The following is a 17,420-nucleotide window of genomic DNA, read 5'->3' as shown; positions in this document are numbered from 1 at the left end:
AGGACCCTGCATGCCTCCTGAGATCCCACCACCCCTCCTGCCTCCCACGCCCGAGGCCTTAGCTGCTCATGGCTTCCCTGTTCTCACGGAGAGCTGCTGTGGTTTATATCTAGATGTTCCCAATGTCTCTGGGCCCAGAGTGACTGGATTAGGGGCTGACTTGCTAACGGAGGCGGAGCTTGGCTGGAAGGGAGGTCACTGGGGGCGTGGCCTGGGCCCCTCCCTTCACCATGCTTCCTGTGCCCATGCTGCCAGCAGCGCTCCTCCGCCAGGCCCCTCTGCCCATGTCCTGCCTCAGAGCCACCAACCATGGACTCAAAGGTGAGCCTTAAATTGTGGGGTCAGGTATTGTGTCTCGGTGACAAGAAGGTGGGTGGCGCCGAGGTGAACTCTCCGGGGACGCTGTTTTGCTGGGGGGGGGGGGGGGTTGTGTTTTTACTACAGCCAGCAGCCCAGGCTCATCAGTACTTTCAGGCCCACCTCAGCCCAGGGACACGCAGTCTGCTGTGACAGCCGCTGGCAAGTGTCACTGCTTACTTAAATTTATTAAAGTCTGACACTTCCTTTCCTAGTTGTAGTGGCCACGCATCCAGAGTCTGAAGGCCACCAGCACAGAGTGGCCACTGTGTGGGCCGCACGGCATGGTCACCCCCACTGTCTCAGCAGGAGGGTGGGACAGCAGGTGACCTAGCGATGAGACCCTTTGCTGTGCATGCCTCCTGCAATGCCACTGCCTTTCAGGAAGGGGCTGTGTATCGAGGGGGAGGGGCACACAGACAGGGAGTGGAGAGTGCACTGCGGCCACCAGAGACCCAGAGAGAGGACCTCCATATCCCCCACAGAGAAATCGCTCTGCCTGTCCATGCGCACCTCTGGCCCAGTCCCCACCGTGACACATCAGAGGCTCTGGAAATGGGACTCCTGGCCCCTCGTGGAGATGCCACTTAGATAGTGGGGTTCAGCCACTTTGTGAATTGCTGCCCCTCAAACAAAAAGCACAACAGTCAAACTGGCCTCAGGGCCGTCCCCCACCCCCAGTGTGGCCTCCTAAGCCCTGTACCCCACAGCCCTCCTGCCTCCTCACACCCAGCCAGCCCTTCCTGCTCCTCTCTCTGCTCCTGGGGCAACAGATTTCTAGATATTTACTTTCAACAGGAAATTTCCCAAAACCAGACACCAAGATGCAAGGGCTTCGCCCAGGTGCGAGAAGTTTCAGGCTGACTAAGTTGTAAGGATGGGGCTCACCCCGAAGTCCCACATGAGGTTAGGGGATGCATCTCTGGGCCACACCCCAGCCAACTCCTCTTATTTGCTGATCTTTAAAATGGGTCGAATGCTCAAAGTCCAAACACTTAAAGGAGTCAATGAGATCAAGAATACGAGAGGAGGAGAGGGTGATGCTCCGGCCTTGGTGTGCTGATGCTTTTCTTCTGCAGCACAGGGAGCTGTGCGCACCGCAGTCCCAACCAGCTTGACGCCTGGTATGCACCAAGTCAGCTGCGGGTCGTCCTCCAGCACCTGCTCACTGCAGGCCCGTGCACAGCCCTGGGCTCCCACCCTGCCTCCAACCCTTCCTGGTGGAGCCCTGGATCTTTCTCAGGGTGCTTTTTTTCTTTTTCTTTTTCTTTTTACTTTAAAAAATTTTTTTCTTAATTTCTCGTTTGTATTAGTAGTGTTTACAGCACACAATGATCATTCATGGTGGGGAGTTGGTGTATGGATATAATAACACAGCCTAATTCTTTTCTCACTCCCTACCCTGTCTCCCTCCTCCTCCCTCTGCCCCTTGGTCCCCTTCCCTCTGCAGAATCCAGAATTCCCTCTCCTGTCTCCAGTAGACCCTTCTCTTTCAAATGCATAAAAGACACAGGTTAAAAATCAATTACAGCCCAACACACTAAGGAAAATATAAAGAATAAGTGTCTGTTAAAACCTCACATGCAGAGTACATGAACAGCCAGATCAATCCAGACATCAGCAATGCATGTGATTCTGGAGTGGCAGCGCCCAGGGCTGCCTTTCACACTGTGGCCACTGTGATGCCGGATATGGTGCCCGGGCACGTGAGGCAGGAGACAGCGGCAGTCAGCAAGTGACAGCAGGAGCCAGGTGGACCACGAGGCCCAGGCATGGAACAAGTGTGCTACACAAGCGACACGCACCCTCTGTGACGGCCCCTGCTCTGACCCACTGGAAACAGCTTTCCTAGATCTTTGTCCTTTTAATGAGCCTCTGGGCCGGACCAACACATGCTCGGTAGGCACCTGCTGGCGGGGAGAATAGGGCACTGGAAAGGAGCTGACCCCTGCCGACTCCCAGGGAGGGAGGACAGGGCATGGGGTGCGGCTCCAGAGGAGAGAGGTCTGAAGGGGACACAGGCACCTCTGTGGCAGCAGTGAGCTCTCAGCACCAGGGTGTGGGGATTCGGATCACTGTGGTGACCGACTGTACACACCGGGGCTCAGGCAGTGGCCTGCAGACCGAGGCCCACTGTGTGGATGGAAGGAGGGGCACTAGGTGGTGGTGCGCTGAGCAGGGACCAGGTCCCCAGAAGGTGCACACGGGGCCTCTGTGTGGACAGACAGCATGGGCACCCAGTGTGACAGCATCCTTCCTGAGTCACAGGATGGATGCTCACGGGGCCACCTGCTGGCCACCCCAGCCTCTGCCTTCTCACAGGCCAGGCAGCCCAGCTGTAGCCCCTGCAAGCCACCCAGTGTCCCTGCCCCTAAACAGGTAGGTGTGAACCCAGCATACCTCTGCAGCTGCTCTGTGAGTGTGCAAAGGAATAGGGAGGAGTGTGTCAGGGTGAACATGTACTGTGCTTGAGTGTAGAATGATGGGTGTGATCACATGTGTTGGTGTCACTTTGCACTGGGTGCAAAGTGCTGAGACACTCACTCTAAGCAGCTGGCGGAAGCGAGGCATCTCGGCCTCCAGTGACACCCTTGAGGTAGGGTCCCCAACGCACAGTGGCTGCATCTCACCTGCCCTACTGCTTCCCCTAGACACGGCCAGGGACTTGGAGGGTCCATCCAGGGTCCCCACACTGCTTCCCGACTGGCTCTGCCCCCACCCCTGCAGAGTTGGCTGCTATTGCGTCCCAGTGGCCAGAGCAGGTGTGGCTGTCCACACTACTTCAGGATGCATCACTCAGATTCCTCCAAAGAGACCCGAAACCAGGCGGGACTCCCCACAGCCAGCAGGTATCATCTTATAACTTAAAGACAAAAAAGGTCAAGGGAGATGAAACGAGATTTTCAAAACACTCTCAGGCCTCAAGACAGAAAATGTTCCCTTATAATTAGTTCAGAAGGACCAGCAACAATATTAAAAAGAACAAGTTCATAAGTTCTTCCTCAACTCTACGTTCAGAAAAAAGATGAGTCAGCAGCATTCTAGGTCCTAACAGGGAAGTCCAAGCAGAACTCGAGGCCTAGAAGGAAGAAATGATGCCACCAAAGGACTGCAAACAGGAGGAAACGCCCTTTAACCCTAACCAGGACAAGCCCCTCCTTGGACATGCTCCTACAGGACACGCCCCTCTCCTAGTTGCCCAGGTAACAGTTCCTGTTCCAGTTCAGGTTGCCTCTGTCTTAAATGAAAAACTGGTCATTGGGCCAGGGATTTAGCTCAGCGGCATAAGTGCCTGCCTGGCAAATTCAAGGTTGTGAGTTTGATCCTGGATCCTGAAAGGTTCTTGCCTCAATAGAAATTATGGCAGTGGTCTAACGAGGTGGAAGGCCAAAGCAGGAATGCCTACCACTTCCTGCTTCTTCCCCAGCTCCTGTTTGCGTGCAAAGAAAACTCCAATTGGTGGCTCGCACATCAGCAATGCCCACCCTAAGCACCACCCCAATAGGAAATTATATGTATATATCATGCCCTACGTTCTGGCAGAGAAGGCCAGGTCCCAGTGGTCATGGAGTTCTCTCCATGTCCTTAAAATAAAGGCTACTTGTTCCCCTTTTTTCTCTTTCCTTGCATCGAAAACCCTATCAGGTACCAACAAACAAACAAAACAAAACAAAACCAAAAAAAGAAAAGGTCACTACGATGCACATTGTATAAAGCAGTCCCCAACTTACAACCCATTCTGCCTCTGTACTTCCTGCTTGCTTATCTCATCACCAGAGAGCAAGGCCTGATATTCTGGGAAAGATGCCAGCAAGTGCCCATTGGTGTAAGTAGACCTGCCTCCAAAGCCTGAGTGTCATCTCTGTGTTTCTGCTTGCCACAGCAATGTCACCAAGCATTTATATGTGCAAAGGGGGCTTTTTAATCCTTGCCAGAATATCTCAGGAATTTCCTACTGCCTGGCCCAGGACTGATCTGGGCACTGGGAGAGCAGAGAGGTGGCAACAGTTGTCCTTACCATCAGACTGGTGGGGTCCAGCTCAGGACTGTAAGCGGACTGCAGAGTCCCAGCACCGGGCTGCTGGGGGACAGGGTCCCAGTGCCAGCCTCCCTCTCCACCAGGGTCCTCCACCTCCTGCTTGGATCACTGTCTCTGTGTCTCTGTCTCTCTCCCTCTGTCCCCCTCTTCCCTCTCTCCTTCTCTGGTCCTGGTCCTTGCCTCTCTTCTGTCTTTGACCAGTTCTTGGCAGATAGACAGCATTTCTGGAAAAACCGCTACCTGACTTGCCTTCTAAACACAGAACCACAAACCTCCTGCCCAGGCCAAGGGGATCTGAATTGTCCAGGTGGCCCTGGAAGAAGCTGTTTGCCCTCAGCGGGCAAACAACCGCCGAAGTCAAACAAACCTGCCCACAAGTAAACAGCCCTGCTGCAGCCCCTTCCCGCCACTTAGCCGAAACCGAGCCCGCAGCAGGCAGAGAAGCTGGGCCACAGCCGTTGCCCACCCAAGGGGCCGGGGAGGGGGTCTGGGACCACAGGTCAGGCAGTAGGGTGGCTAGCACTGCACTCAGCAGTTACTGGAATTATCAAAGCAGCACGCACAAAAGCAATCCGGAGGGCGAAGGGAGAAATACCCCCTTCCTCTGGCTCCTAAGAATGCCACGGTCATCTGTGTCACTGAATTAAAGTGATTGGTGTTGTGGGGAAGTCCCTTCTATGTCATAAACTGAGGGTGCTGCCTGCCAAGTGTGATGCGTTAAGAGAGGAGCAAAAACGAAGGCCTACCCTCAATCTTCTTGTCCCCATCGCCCTCCTCCCTGTCCCCTCTGGACACTCCTAGTGTGGTCCCCTGATGGTTCTGACTCTCCTCTCCCTGCAGCCCTCCCTCCTGCCAGCCACAAAACCCCTCTCTCGGTGCCTGAGCCCTTCCACTGTGCCCCTGTGCCCTTGGGACAATAACCCAAGCACCCAGCAGAGTGGGCAGCTGCTCTGGCCCCGTGCCCATCCCAGAGGCCCTGCTGTGGTCTCCACCCTCCCATGCAGCCATCTCACCATCAGGACATGACACTTCCGTCCCCCGCCCCCAGAATCTTTATGCTGCCCTCTGCAGTCAAAGCCTCCCCGTCCTGACCCCTGCAGGCGCTGGCCTGTCCTCCATCCTGTGGCTCTTCCCTTTCCAGGAGGCCACAGACGTGACTCACTCCAGAGGCAAGCTTGGAAGACCGATTTCTTCTGTCCAGGCTCAGGCATCTGTCCAAGCAGATAAAGAGTGGATTCACCCATGTCTGTGGCCCCCAGCACAGCAGTACCACTGTTTGCTCATCCAGCCTGCAGTAGCAGGACCCCTGGGTGCTCCTAGTCTGGGGTAGTCACATGAATAAAGCGACAGTAGGCCCGGGCATCAGGTCTGGGGTGGGCATGCTTTTATTGCTCTTGTATAAATAACGTAAGAATGGGGATGCTAGGCTCTTTGGTAAGCACACAGGAACTCTGTGAGAACCTGGCCGCTTCCTCTGGTGTGGTTTTAGCACTGCACTTATCCCTTTATTTTATTTACTTTTAAAGTTTTGTTTGTTTCTTTTTGGAGACACTATCTTGCTATGTAGTTCAGGCTGACCTGGGGGGTCCTCCTGCCTCAGCTTTCTGAGTGCTGCGACTACAGGCATGCGCACCGTGCCTGGCTGTTTTCCCCTTTAATGTTGGGAGTTTTGGGTAGTCTGCAACCCGGCTGGCCTGAGAGCATCAGGGTGCTTTTGTTTTGCTTTTGAATATTAACAATAAGCACATCATGACCTTTCCTTCCCTCACTGGACATAGTGCAGGCCATCCTCCACTGTTCCTACCCCAGGATCCCTCCCCCCTGCCCACATCCCCATCTCCTTCATCACGGGCTGCAGGGGCCTCCTTGCTTCCCCTGCTCCAGGCCAGGCTGGCTCCACCCCACACACTACACAGGCCCCAGGCCGCCTGCTGCCCTGTCTCCTCCCCACGGCAAAGCCACAGAGAGAGGCCTGGAAGCAGAGTCACGCATAGACCCGAAAATCCAGAGCCAGCAGAGGTAAGGGTGAGACCCTTCCTGTCCCTGTCCTCCAGGTCTCATCCCCCTCCTCACCCCGCATCCTAGGACACACCACACTCACCTCCCACCCCGCAGGCCGGGCAGGGGGAAGGAGCCCCTGCCAGTGGGAATGTGTGGCTGGGTGGGCTCCCGCCATGGGCTGACCTCACACTCAGTGCCCCAAACATGGGCCTGTGCACCCGGCTCAGAGACTGCAGCTCAGCTTCCTAGAAACAGCCCCGGGCCCACAGCACCCACACTGCAAGGAAGCTGGTGGCGCCCTCGGGGTCCACGCCTCACATCGCAGGTATGGAGCATGTCTGGGCTGGGATGAGTCAGGCTGAGGCCCAGCTGCACTGTGTTTCTTGGAAGCAGATAAGGAGCGGATTCTCAGAGGACCGCTCTCACCCTGCACCGCCCACTGTTCCCTGGACCAACCCTGCTTGGTCTGGGCTCCCGGCCCAAGCCTGCGGCCAACCATGCAGATCACAGAGCCCGAATAACAGGAGTAACAGGAGTAACCGGAGCCCCAGGTGAGGGGCCCTGGGGCGCAGGGGCAGCCTTCTCCCTTTTGCATGGCCAGGCCTGGGGTTTCTGATTCCAAAACCAGTTTATCGTCTTCTCAGCTGAGCCAGGGGCTGCAGGGGAGCACCCGCATGACACCCCAGGGGCTGTGTGGAGTGGGTGCTGCAGGGAGGCCCTGGATACGGCCTGGACACACAGCCCTGCAGAGGTGTTCCTGCCTGCTGAGACTGCACACAGCCAGCCAGTCACCCTAGGTAAGCTTGGGCCTGCTTCTCGCCCTTGGAGCAGCTCCTGGAGGCTCCCCAGGGCTGACACTCAGTAAAAGTCATCTCTGACATCCTCACCGCTGCATTTTAGGGCCTGACAAAAAGAAAACCTGGGTGTCCCACAAACCCCACATCACACCATCTACCGGCTGTAAGAGAATACACTTCTCAGAGTCCACCATTCCCCGTGACAACCCACTTTACAGATGAGGGACTGAGGCTTAGAACCCCGAGGCCCCTGCAGACCCACACAGCAACTGCCTGGCACTGACCTGGGTTCTTCTCCGCTCCCCAGACCACACCAAGTCCCTCAGTCATGGAATGAGCTGTGCTGCGGTGCCCAGATTCTTGTTTCCTTAGACTACAGGGCAGACCACACTCCAGCAAAAACCATTTGGCTGTGCACCAGCAGGGAGCGGGTACCACACAGCCATGCTGGGCACGCAGGTGTCACTATGGACAGACGCAGGCGTGAACTCGCTACCTGCAAGCAAAGTGAAGCAAAACCCAGCAGACACAGAAGCACATGTCTGGTAAAATCACAACTCAAAGAGAATCAGTATGTGCTCAGAGAGAACCGGAAATAAGACAAAATGATCACTGCGACCCACTGCGACCCTCACGGAATTGCGTATGTTGCATCCAAGAAAACACTGTTTCAGGTTGGTAGTAGTCTTAACTTCTCTGAATATTTTTGAAGTTCAGAGTTGTGTGCTGCTCCTTGCAAGGAACAAAAAGGACATGAGCCCCAGCACCCCAGACACACACACACACACACACACACACACACACACACACACACACACACAGCAGAGATCCTGTCCACCTCTGGACAGTCCAAACTGTCTTCACGGGTCATCTAGAGCTAAGGGCATCTCAAATGACATTTGGTCAGCCTCTCTTCTTCCAGGAAGCAAGCTGAGGCCCCAGAGGACCTCCCCCACCCTGCCTCCTCCTGGGTGCCAGGCTCTCCGAGGCCCGGCCCCCAGGCCACAGCACATTTGCAAGGCCATTTCCCTGCCCCTCAAGCTGGCCCTGAACCTGACCAGCACCGCGCACCGTGCCTCCAGTCCTTTCCTAAAACAGACACAGTGTCACATGGAGAGTCTGCACAGGCTCAAGGAAGGGACCAACAGGCCCGTGCTCCCGTGGGCCACCTGAGCAGGAAAAGACGGGTCAGTTGTCCCCTCACCCTTAGTCACCTTTACAGCCAGGAGCCCCCCTCTGGTACCCCTAACTTCCCCACACTTAAGGTTCAACCCTGCACCTCTAGTTCCGCCTTCTGGAGTTTAAACCCCACTGTTCCCTTCTGCCCAGCAGCTTGGAGAAAGAACCAGGGAGGACTGGGGAGGAGAGGCCTCACAGAAGGCCATGCACACTGCCCCTTCCGGCCCCTGCACCCCTGCCAGCCCTCCAGGCCCACACCTGCACAGAGGTGCCCTGAAATCCAGGCCCACAGCTAAACTCCGAGGAGCAGCCCTGGGCTCCAGTCTGCACTCTGTGGGCTTGGAGGGGAAGGAATGGGGAGCCTGTGACCCAGAGCAGAGCCCATCAATGAATGCCCTGTCCAGGCTTACAGGGGCCAAAGGCTCATCATCTCTCCCACCTGCTCAGTGTCTCAGAGGCTCAAGAGAAAGGATCCCGCCTGCTTCCTGCCTCAGCCTGACCAGCACCCACAGTCCTCTGTGGTCCTGTCCAGGAGGCAAAAGCTAAGGAGGTGGGAGTTTGGGAGCCAGCGCTGGAACCTCAGGGAGGTTTAAGGCAAAGTGTCGGGGTTTCCTTAAGCACAGCCCAGCCAAGTGCAGCACGGAGCTTGCAGGCACTTTCCAGGGGAAAAAGGCGGCTGGAACGCTTCTGATCCAGCGGAGTTGGGACCTTGTTTTCCCCACCCTAGGCTGCAGCTTGTGCTGGGCTCTGGCTCAGCTCCGTGGTGTCGGTGTCAGGAATAACAGCCCAGCCGCCCCCTCCCACTGCCCCCACCCACGGTGCCTGCAAGGCAGAGCCCTGGCTGTGCGCAGAGATGAAACCAGCACTGAGGTCTCGTCTCAGAGGCTTTGTCTAGAAGCCACCTGTCCAGGTGTCCCCCACACCTCGGCTTTGTCCCTCTTCCCAAAGCCACCTGTGTGGGCGCTCCTCGCCCAGCATCTCTCCTACCATGTCTCTGCGCCTGCTGCTGCTGGCTGAAGTACGTCTGGGTTCCCGGTCCAGGGTCCCCCCTTTCCTGCTGAGCCAGATCCTGATCTGCAGGGTAGTACCCCGCCTGGCCCAGCCCTGCCCGGCCCAACCTCCATCCCAAGCGGAAGAGGGGGCTCCTTTCACAATAAAAGCCCTGCCCAGTTCAGGCATGGGATCCAGGTCCCCCTGTAGGGTGTATGGGGCTATGGGGTGGACCCCCACACTCACACCCCAGCTGGCCACAGAGCCTTGGAAAGATGAGTCTCTCTTGGAACCTTTTCACCAGTCCGGGCTCAGCTCCCAAGGGCGGTTTGGAAGGAAAAATCTGCTGACCGTTTAGGATCATTAACAAGGAGCAGATTCTCTCCTGGAGAAGGGATCATTGTTAGAGTTGCTGGAGTCCTGGCTGGGCTTGCCCCTCAGGGCGGTGCCCTGGGTCAGTGGCTGCAGTCCCTACAATGCTGCAGGGCTGCATGCTCTGCAGGGGAAGAGTGCTGGGTTTGAATCCATAGCCCGGAACTGGCCTGGTGGCCTTGCTGCTAACAGCTGGTGGCTTCCAACCAGTCCCTGGGGCTTTTGGGGTCCCACCCTTGGACCTTATGGTTCTTAAGAGCTGCCAGGCAGTGGAGAGAAGTGGACAATATCCAAAGGAGAGTGCCCCGAGAGTCCTGATCGAACGGGAGCATGGGGGAAACAGGTCTCCCCCAGATGCCTGCCCCAGGTACAGGTGAACTTACTGACCCCACAAGGAGGGAGAGCGTGGAGCTCTAGAAATAGACCCCGGGTTGAAAGATGAATTCTGCCACATTCAACCGTGTGACCTCTCTAAGGCAGTGCCTGCCTCAGGAGGTCCCATAGGAAGTCTCCAGTGGGCAGCGAGTATCAGGAGTGTCACACTCCTAGGAGCTCCCTACAGCCCTCCTGTTCCTCTCCAAGCCTGGCTTGGAGCCTCTGCAGCTTTGGGGACTTTCTTACCTTGTCCCAGGACCCAAGCAGCAGGGTACACCTTAAAGGTGTACCTTGAAGGTAATTGTACCTACTTGTACCTTGAAGGAAGGACAGCATTGACCAGCCCAGTGTTGGTCCCACAAGGCAGGAGCCTGCGGGGTGGCAGACCCCATCTCCTGGGACCTGGCAATGCGCTCAGTCACAGGACCCTGATTTTCAGCGACATCCACCGTGGTCCCCTCACAAGGGACAGAAAGGAAAAGGCACTGAGCTTCCTGTCAGCAGGCACTGAGCTTCCTGTCAGACATGCTGTGGGCCTGGGCCTTCCTCAGCTGCCGCCTGGTGTCCTGGCCCACAGGGTTGCACAGAAGCCGAGATAAACCAGGACAGTGCACACAACTGGACTCCTCCCATCCCTCGCCAGGAGTGACCAAGCACGGTGTCCTGAGCCTGCTCCAGCTCACGGCCAGCTGACCTCTTTCAAGGTGGCACCCTGGAAACTCTTCTACCATACACAGTTGCCTAGCAACCCGAGAGGGGCTAGGCATCAGTTTCCCCAGAGGCCTGTGGGTTAAAAGGCCTTGTCCCCAGGTTGGCACTGGCGGGGGGCAGCGGGACCTTCGAGAGGAGGCACCTAGTGGAGGTCTCTTGGTCCTCCAGCGATGCTTCTGCTCTGTCATCGATGCCTATTGCGTGCTGCCTCTCCACACACCCAGGGCAGGTGGGAAGACCCGTTACTAAGATGCCGGGTCCTTGCTGCCACTGTAACGCCTGACAGTCAGAGGCGTCTGTCCCTGGGTCGTGGAAGACTTTGAAACCCTTTCGAGCACATCTCTGTCAGTTTCTCATCACTGAGGCAGAACACCCGATACCCACAGCTCCCAGGAGGAGATGCTGGTCCGAGGCAGGAAGGGCATGGCGAAAGGGGCTGGTGGAGGGGAGCTGCGCCACCCACAGCACACAGCAAATGGAGAGAGAGGCAGGGACACCCATCTGGCCATACCCCAGTGACCACCTCCAACCAGGCACCCCCAACAGGACGCAGCTATGGCCCCAATGATCCAATCATCTTCCACATACAGGGGCCTTTGGGGGCCACCAGGATCTATACCATAACAGAGGTGCAGGCTGGAGAAAGTCTGGGATACGGGAAGCACAGCAGATCTCCACAAGGGGCAGAACAATACCATGCCAATGGACGCTCAGACAGTAAAGCTGACACCAGGGAGGTGTCAGGCGGAAGGATCCCAGAGGACCGGAACAGAAGCTACCCTAGCTGCACCGAGGCAGAGCATGTGTGTGCCCTGTGACCGGATCCTGGTGCGGAGCTGAAGGGTGATAGACTGGATTGGTCCAAAGCTGTGACCTGGTCTAACTTGTTATTTTGGCCAAATTTACAGTGAGAATCAGAAGCAAAGAGGAGCAGGACAGAAGAAAACTTTGGGGAATCTGCAGCCTTCCCTAAAAAGGACTGCGAGTGAAGGCATGACCCAGGACACCGCAGCTGGTACCCGTAACTCGAAGCCAACTGCTGTGCACCAGGGGGAGGCAAGATGCAGGGGACATCTCCAGACCTGACATCTCCAGACCTGGAAGGTGCACCTTCCGCACCTTCCAGCTCAGACACAGGAGGGAGCTATTAACACTGAGGGTGTGCACTGGGACGGAGGGGACTTTCCATTTTTCTGTGACTCTAAAAGTGCTCTAAAAAATAACAACTTTGGGAAGAAAAAGTATGGGGAAAGAATAGGCATGCACCAGATTAATATTTCTTTAATCTAGGTGATGGTTACATGGTATTCTGCCTCTTTTAAAGTTGTGAAGTTGGGGCTGGGGATTTAGCTCAGTGGCATAAGCACCTGCCTTGCAAGCAGGCGATCGTGAGTTTGATCCCTGGTACTGATTAAAAAAAAATAAAGTTGTGAAGTTTAATCATTCAGGAAAATAAAGAGAATGATGAGACAAAAATATTTGAAAAAGTCGATGCATGGTTAATGTCTTAGAGGATTTTTTAATTTTCCAAACAATTAATAATTAACAATATAACATATTGCTGGGTAGGAAAAAAAGATTCTGTGTTAATGGAGCGATGTAGAAAGCCTGGGCTAGACATGGTGGAGCATTCCTGTAATCTGAGCACTGTGGGAAGCTGAGCAGGAGGATCATACGTTCAAGCCAACCCTGAACAGTTTATCAGAACCTTATCTTTAAATTAAATGGGGTATTAGGTCAGTACAAAGCCCTGAATTTGATCTCCAGTACTTCCCCCCTCCAAAAGAAAAACGCAGAAAGAAGGAAGGAAGACAGGGAGAAAGGAAGGGAGAGAAAGCCCAGAAACAAACCTATGTTAGAATTTAAGCACTTGAATTGTGGGGACATCATAAATCAACAGGTTTGAAAAACATTCACTGTTACAGGGATTCACTGTTCTAGGGATTCACTGTTACAGGGATCCACTGTTACAGGGATCTGCTGTTACAAGGCTTCTGTAACCACCAAGTGGTTTAACACTGTAAAAATCGAATCTTGCTTTTAAAATGTAGCATAACATAGACAGGAGCCAGTACACTTATCCGGCCAGATACGCTGTACACAATGAGGCATTATACACTGCATTAACAATCTTAAAATACTGAAACACAGTGCATTAAAGGGCATACAACATTAAAATTTTCACACCAGAGATTAAAGTTAGAAAACTAATATAGCAAAATGTTCAACCTTACTAACTGTAGTAAAGAAATACAAACAAAAACAAGTAGCATTTTATACCAGTTAATTTTTAAGTTTAACTTCTGTGACTGTGTATCATGATTCTCAGTTCTAATGTTCAAAGACACCTGGAAAATTAGTAAAACACTTCCGGATGTGTCTGGGTGGGTCACAGGGACATCCCTGGGGCCGACTTGCCCCCAACATATTCCCACCACTCTTTCCAAGCCACTCTGCTTCCCGGCACCATGAGGTGAGGAGCGTTGCCCCATCACACCCTCCTGCCAGGAAGCTTCTCCCTGGGGCCAGTCAACCATGGACTGAGCCCTGCTAACCGTTCAGTTGTATATGTCAAGCATTGTGTCCCAGCAACAGGAAACCTGACCAATACAACATATGCTACTGGTGATAAGACTGAAGTCAAGGGCTGTAGTTAAATATTTCTGCTACCAAAATAATTGGAACAATACTTTAAAAAAGGTACCACGCATGGCAACATGTTTTTAAAATAAATAATTTTTATACTTTTGGGTTTGGTTAAACTCAGTTCCAGAAATTTATTTCAAGAAAATCATTCCCAAGAAAGGGAACTATACTGATGATGTTATCACAGCAATGTGATTTTCAACCACTAACCACTCTGGCCAAACATGGCAGTACCCTAAGGTCCATGTTAAATGCTGGGTCCCAGGGTGGTGCTTTTAGGAGGTGGCAGAACCTTTAGGGGACAAAGACTAATGAGAGGTCCTTAGAGCATTTGGATCCTGCCAAAAGGGGACTATGGCACCCTGGTCTCCTCCTCTGTTCTGAGTCACAGACAAAATCACCTGCTGCCCACACACATGCCCACCCCTGTGTCCCCCGTGAGCCCAGGTGCTGCAGCCGGGCATGTCCCTGGCCAAGCTCTGGATGACACCATTCACACTTGAAGCCTCCAAATCTTGAGCTAAATAAAACTCTTCTCTTTGCAGTTAGTTGTCTCAGGTAACATAAAGCCAAAAACCACAGTCACAAATGGAAATTTCCTAGTGCACTTCAACAACAATGACCGACAGAGGTGAGTCTCTAACCTGAAAGAATTCAGAATCTGAAGAAGGGAACAACACAGGGCATGTCCACTCCCAGTAACTATGCTGTGCATACAGAATTGGGAGGGCAGGAAGATGCTTAAGACAGTAATAATAAAAGGAAAACAAAACCGAGTATTTCATCTGCTGTGGCTCACTGATGTGCACACATGGACAGGAGCGAACAATGTGTGTGGAAAAAATACAGAGGAATCTGCTGGGGAGGGAGATTAAATTTCTTCCTAAAGCACTTAGAATTAACTTGTACACAACTGTGATGTATTTTTGCCCTGTGGTAATAGTCACAATACACACACACACATACACACATATACTGAATTATATAAGCTGAACCACTGTTTCCTCCTTCCTGCTTCATAGGTGTAGAAACTGTTTAAAGTTTGACACAGCAAGCTGATGTTGCCAAGACAACCAAAGCTGTCGGAATGTGCCTACTAGATTGTCCCTCACGAGGAAAAACGAGGCTAAAAAGCAAAGAGACACAGACTAGTTTAAAATGCAGGAACCAGGGAGCTCAGTTTTCCCCAGACAGAGATGTGAGCCTTCGTTTACCTCTCTTCGATTCACTCAGGCACAGGAACAAGCGATCAGAATGACACATCCAGGATCCACCTGCCTCCCGCCACCCAGGGTACTCTCAGGCGAACAACTAGCTTGCAGCTGTGCTGATGTTTCCCTGTAGCAGGCAACGGCAGCCACCTGCAGGCAGCTGCAGGCACACAGCGGCCGCCCTTCTCCTTAGGTCTGTTAGGCCTCGGTGCTCACTGTCTGGCCTCCGACTCGAGGCTGTGGTCAGGGACTGTGTCTCTCTCGGGGTTTATGCCCATGTGATGAGCCACAAGTAGGATATGTTGCATGTCCTGTGCAGTGTAAGGATCAGCAGGGCAGCGGGACATGGATCCTTAAGCATCAGTGGTCTGAAAAGCGCTAGTGTAAGCTCTTGAATAAATTTTCCAAAGTCGATTCAGAAGCACTTATCATGATGGTTAGCTGTCTTTCTCGTTTCAAAAACTGGGGGAAAGGACAGTAATATAACATGATCATCTTTTTACTTTTCAATAAAAAGACATTTTTTAAAACCACAGTATAACAAAAGCCTGCAATCTTCATGATTACATCATAAAACAAAACTTCACTGCCAGAAGGAGAAAACACAGGTTTCCAAGAACTGTGAGTCATCTCCAGCGGACACACTGAGCTCTCCTATGGCAGGGCTCTGCCTTCTCCTCACTTTCCCCGTCACGAGTGGAAATCCCCTAGTCTTTTACTAGTTCTCATTTAAGTTTTGCTCATCAGTTTAGTTTTCTGGCTTTTGCTTCCTCCATCCTTAATTCCTCCCACCATGCCAATGATGTAGCTAGAAAGCAAAGCAGTGGCACACACAGCCCTGCGCGCTCCAACGGGGTGGCACCTCCACCTGGCACCCAGTTCCTGGTTGGCACCAACCCATAGTAAGGTGATGCCAGAACCGCACTCACACTGTCAGCTTGCCAGCACGCTCAGGGGGCCCAGTGTGCCCCAGACAGAAGAGCGTCCTGAGGCTGGTGACTGCAAACACAAGAGATTAATGGAATCAGGCTGGGCCGGCTACACACACAAGTTGCCTAGTGTGAGATCTCTGCTTCCTTTGTCTCCTCTGTGATCTGGTTTCCTCTTGAGCTCAACAACAAATCTCTGACAAGTTCCTTTTTTTCCTTTGTTTTTTCCCTCCTTCCCTTGCTTTTTCTCCTTTTTTTTCAAGACCTCATGCACACGAAGCAAGCACTCTACTCCTGAGCTCTCACCCCAGCCCTTTTGGAGCCAGGGTAAGCTGCCCAGGCTGGTCTCGAACACACCAACCTCCTGCCTCAGCCTTTCAAGTAGCTGGGATTATAGTCCTGCACCATCACCCCTGGCTAGACAAGTATCCCTTTGCTGCCTGTCTAGAAACAACCCATGAATTCAATTAAAAAGCAGGTATCAATTGACAGATAACACATGTGACCACACCCATCACATCCTGCATCCTCTGGTCTCATTTCTCCATGCTTCTGCATCAATTCTCCTCACCCTTCCCTTCCCAAACATCTTGGGTATTTAAATGCGCTTGGACGGCCCATTAAGTCAGGCTCTTGTCTTCTTTACAATACCTCCTCTTGGCTGCTTCTTTAAACAGCAGTGCTGCTTCCAGCTAAAAACCTTGCTTGAGTTCACACTTTCTGCCCTTGGACACAACGGTCTCAAAATAAATCCTAACTCTCCTGATTCCAGGGCATCAACATCCAGCCAGTTACACAGTGAGACGACAGAGAATGTTCTGGTCAACAGAAGCCCGCATATGCAAGGTGGTTCCCTAATGGAGATGAACATCCCGGGACATGGTAGCTCCCGGAGGCTTAGCACAAAGCATCACGGACATGTGTGAGTCCACGGGCTGGGAGCAAACAAGCTGTGCCACTGGCCCTCACAGAGATAGCAACTCCAGTTTAATGTGAGGCCGAAATGCTTACTGATGACCAACAGCATGCTACCTGCACATCTGTCAGCAGAGTATTCCCCAGAAGCTTGCGGTGACACAGGACGCTGAGCCATGTGGTGAGCCATGCAGCAGCAGCCTGGCGCCCTCGAGTTCTCTGCACCTCCTGAGGGCATTCCTTTCCTCGCACCGATTTAACTTTGTATTCACATAAACAGGTACTGTGAGGTCCACACGGTGGGCAGCCACTCGCATGACCCTCCTTGACTCTCCTTGAGAAGAGGAACAGCCACCTCCATGGTGATAAACGTGGCCCCATCTCCATGTATTGAGGTGTACAGAGCTGGCCAAGCCATTTCTTTGTCCCTTCAATTGGCTCTAAGCAATGTAAACTAGGCTGGCTGAGGAGCTGATGTGTTCTCTCTGAAGCAAAGGGACAGGTCAGTGTTACCCCGCCCAGTGACTCTCCAAATCCATGGTTGAGCTGGTGTGGGATGGAGAGCCATGCTCCACACCGTCAGCTGGGACTGAGCCTCAGGAAAGAGGCTGTGACCTCCTAGGGCAAACAGGACTGCCCATCAGAGCTGAAGCACCGACCCCAGATAATCAGCTACCGCCTCAGCTGTGCTATGCGGATTGCTCCCTCTGCACTGCTTGCCCTGTGTATTACAGAGGTGATCTCAGCCTCCTACCTAGCCCAGCTCATGATAGTCACCTTTATCCCGCCACTCGCACTGTCACTCATCCCCGAGTCACTCCCCTCACGGGGAATTAATAAAACCCAGGCTGGGCTCTGGGTTTGGCCTTTGTTCCAATAAACACCATCTCAGCTGGAC

At 53.3% G+C, this 17,420-nt stretch overlaps 1 protein-coding gene across 1 annotated transcript in view; it reads right to left on the bottom strand.

Moving 5' to 3' along the window:
- Positions 1 to 9,635, bottom strand: part of Gask1a (golgi associated kinase 1A) — a 30,029-nt gene extending 20,394 nt beyond the window's left edge. The window contains exon 1 of the mRNA XM_013160378.3: positions 9,361 to 9,635. Within this exon, the coding sequence (XP_013015832.2) occupies positions 9,361 to 9,552 (192 nt within the window). The 5' untranslated portion in view covers positions 9,553 to 9,635. The remainder of the gene's footprint in view (positions 1 to 9,360) is intronic.
- Positions 9,636 to 17,420: the final 7,785 nt, after the last annotated feature.

Source organism: Cavia porcellus, unplaced genomic scaffold (assembly GCF_034190915.1).
Source record: "Cavia porcellus strain 051 isolate PalLab524CR breed Dunkin Hartley unplaced genomic scaffold, mCavPor4.1 scaffold_14, whole genome shotgun sequence".
NCBI classification, from domain to species: Eukaryota; Metazoa; Chordata; class Mammalia; order Rodentia; family Caviidae; genus Cavia; species Cavia porcellus.
The sequence above is the reverse complement of the archived record's forward strand: the minus strand, read 5'-3'. Positions and strand labels throughout refer to the sequence as shown.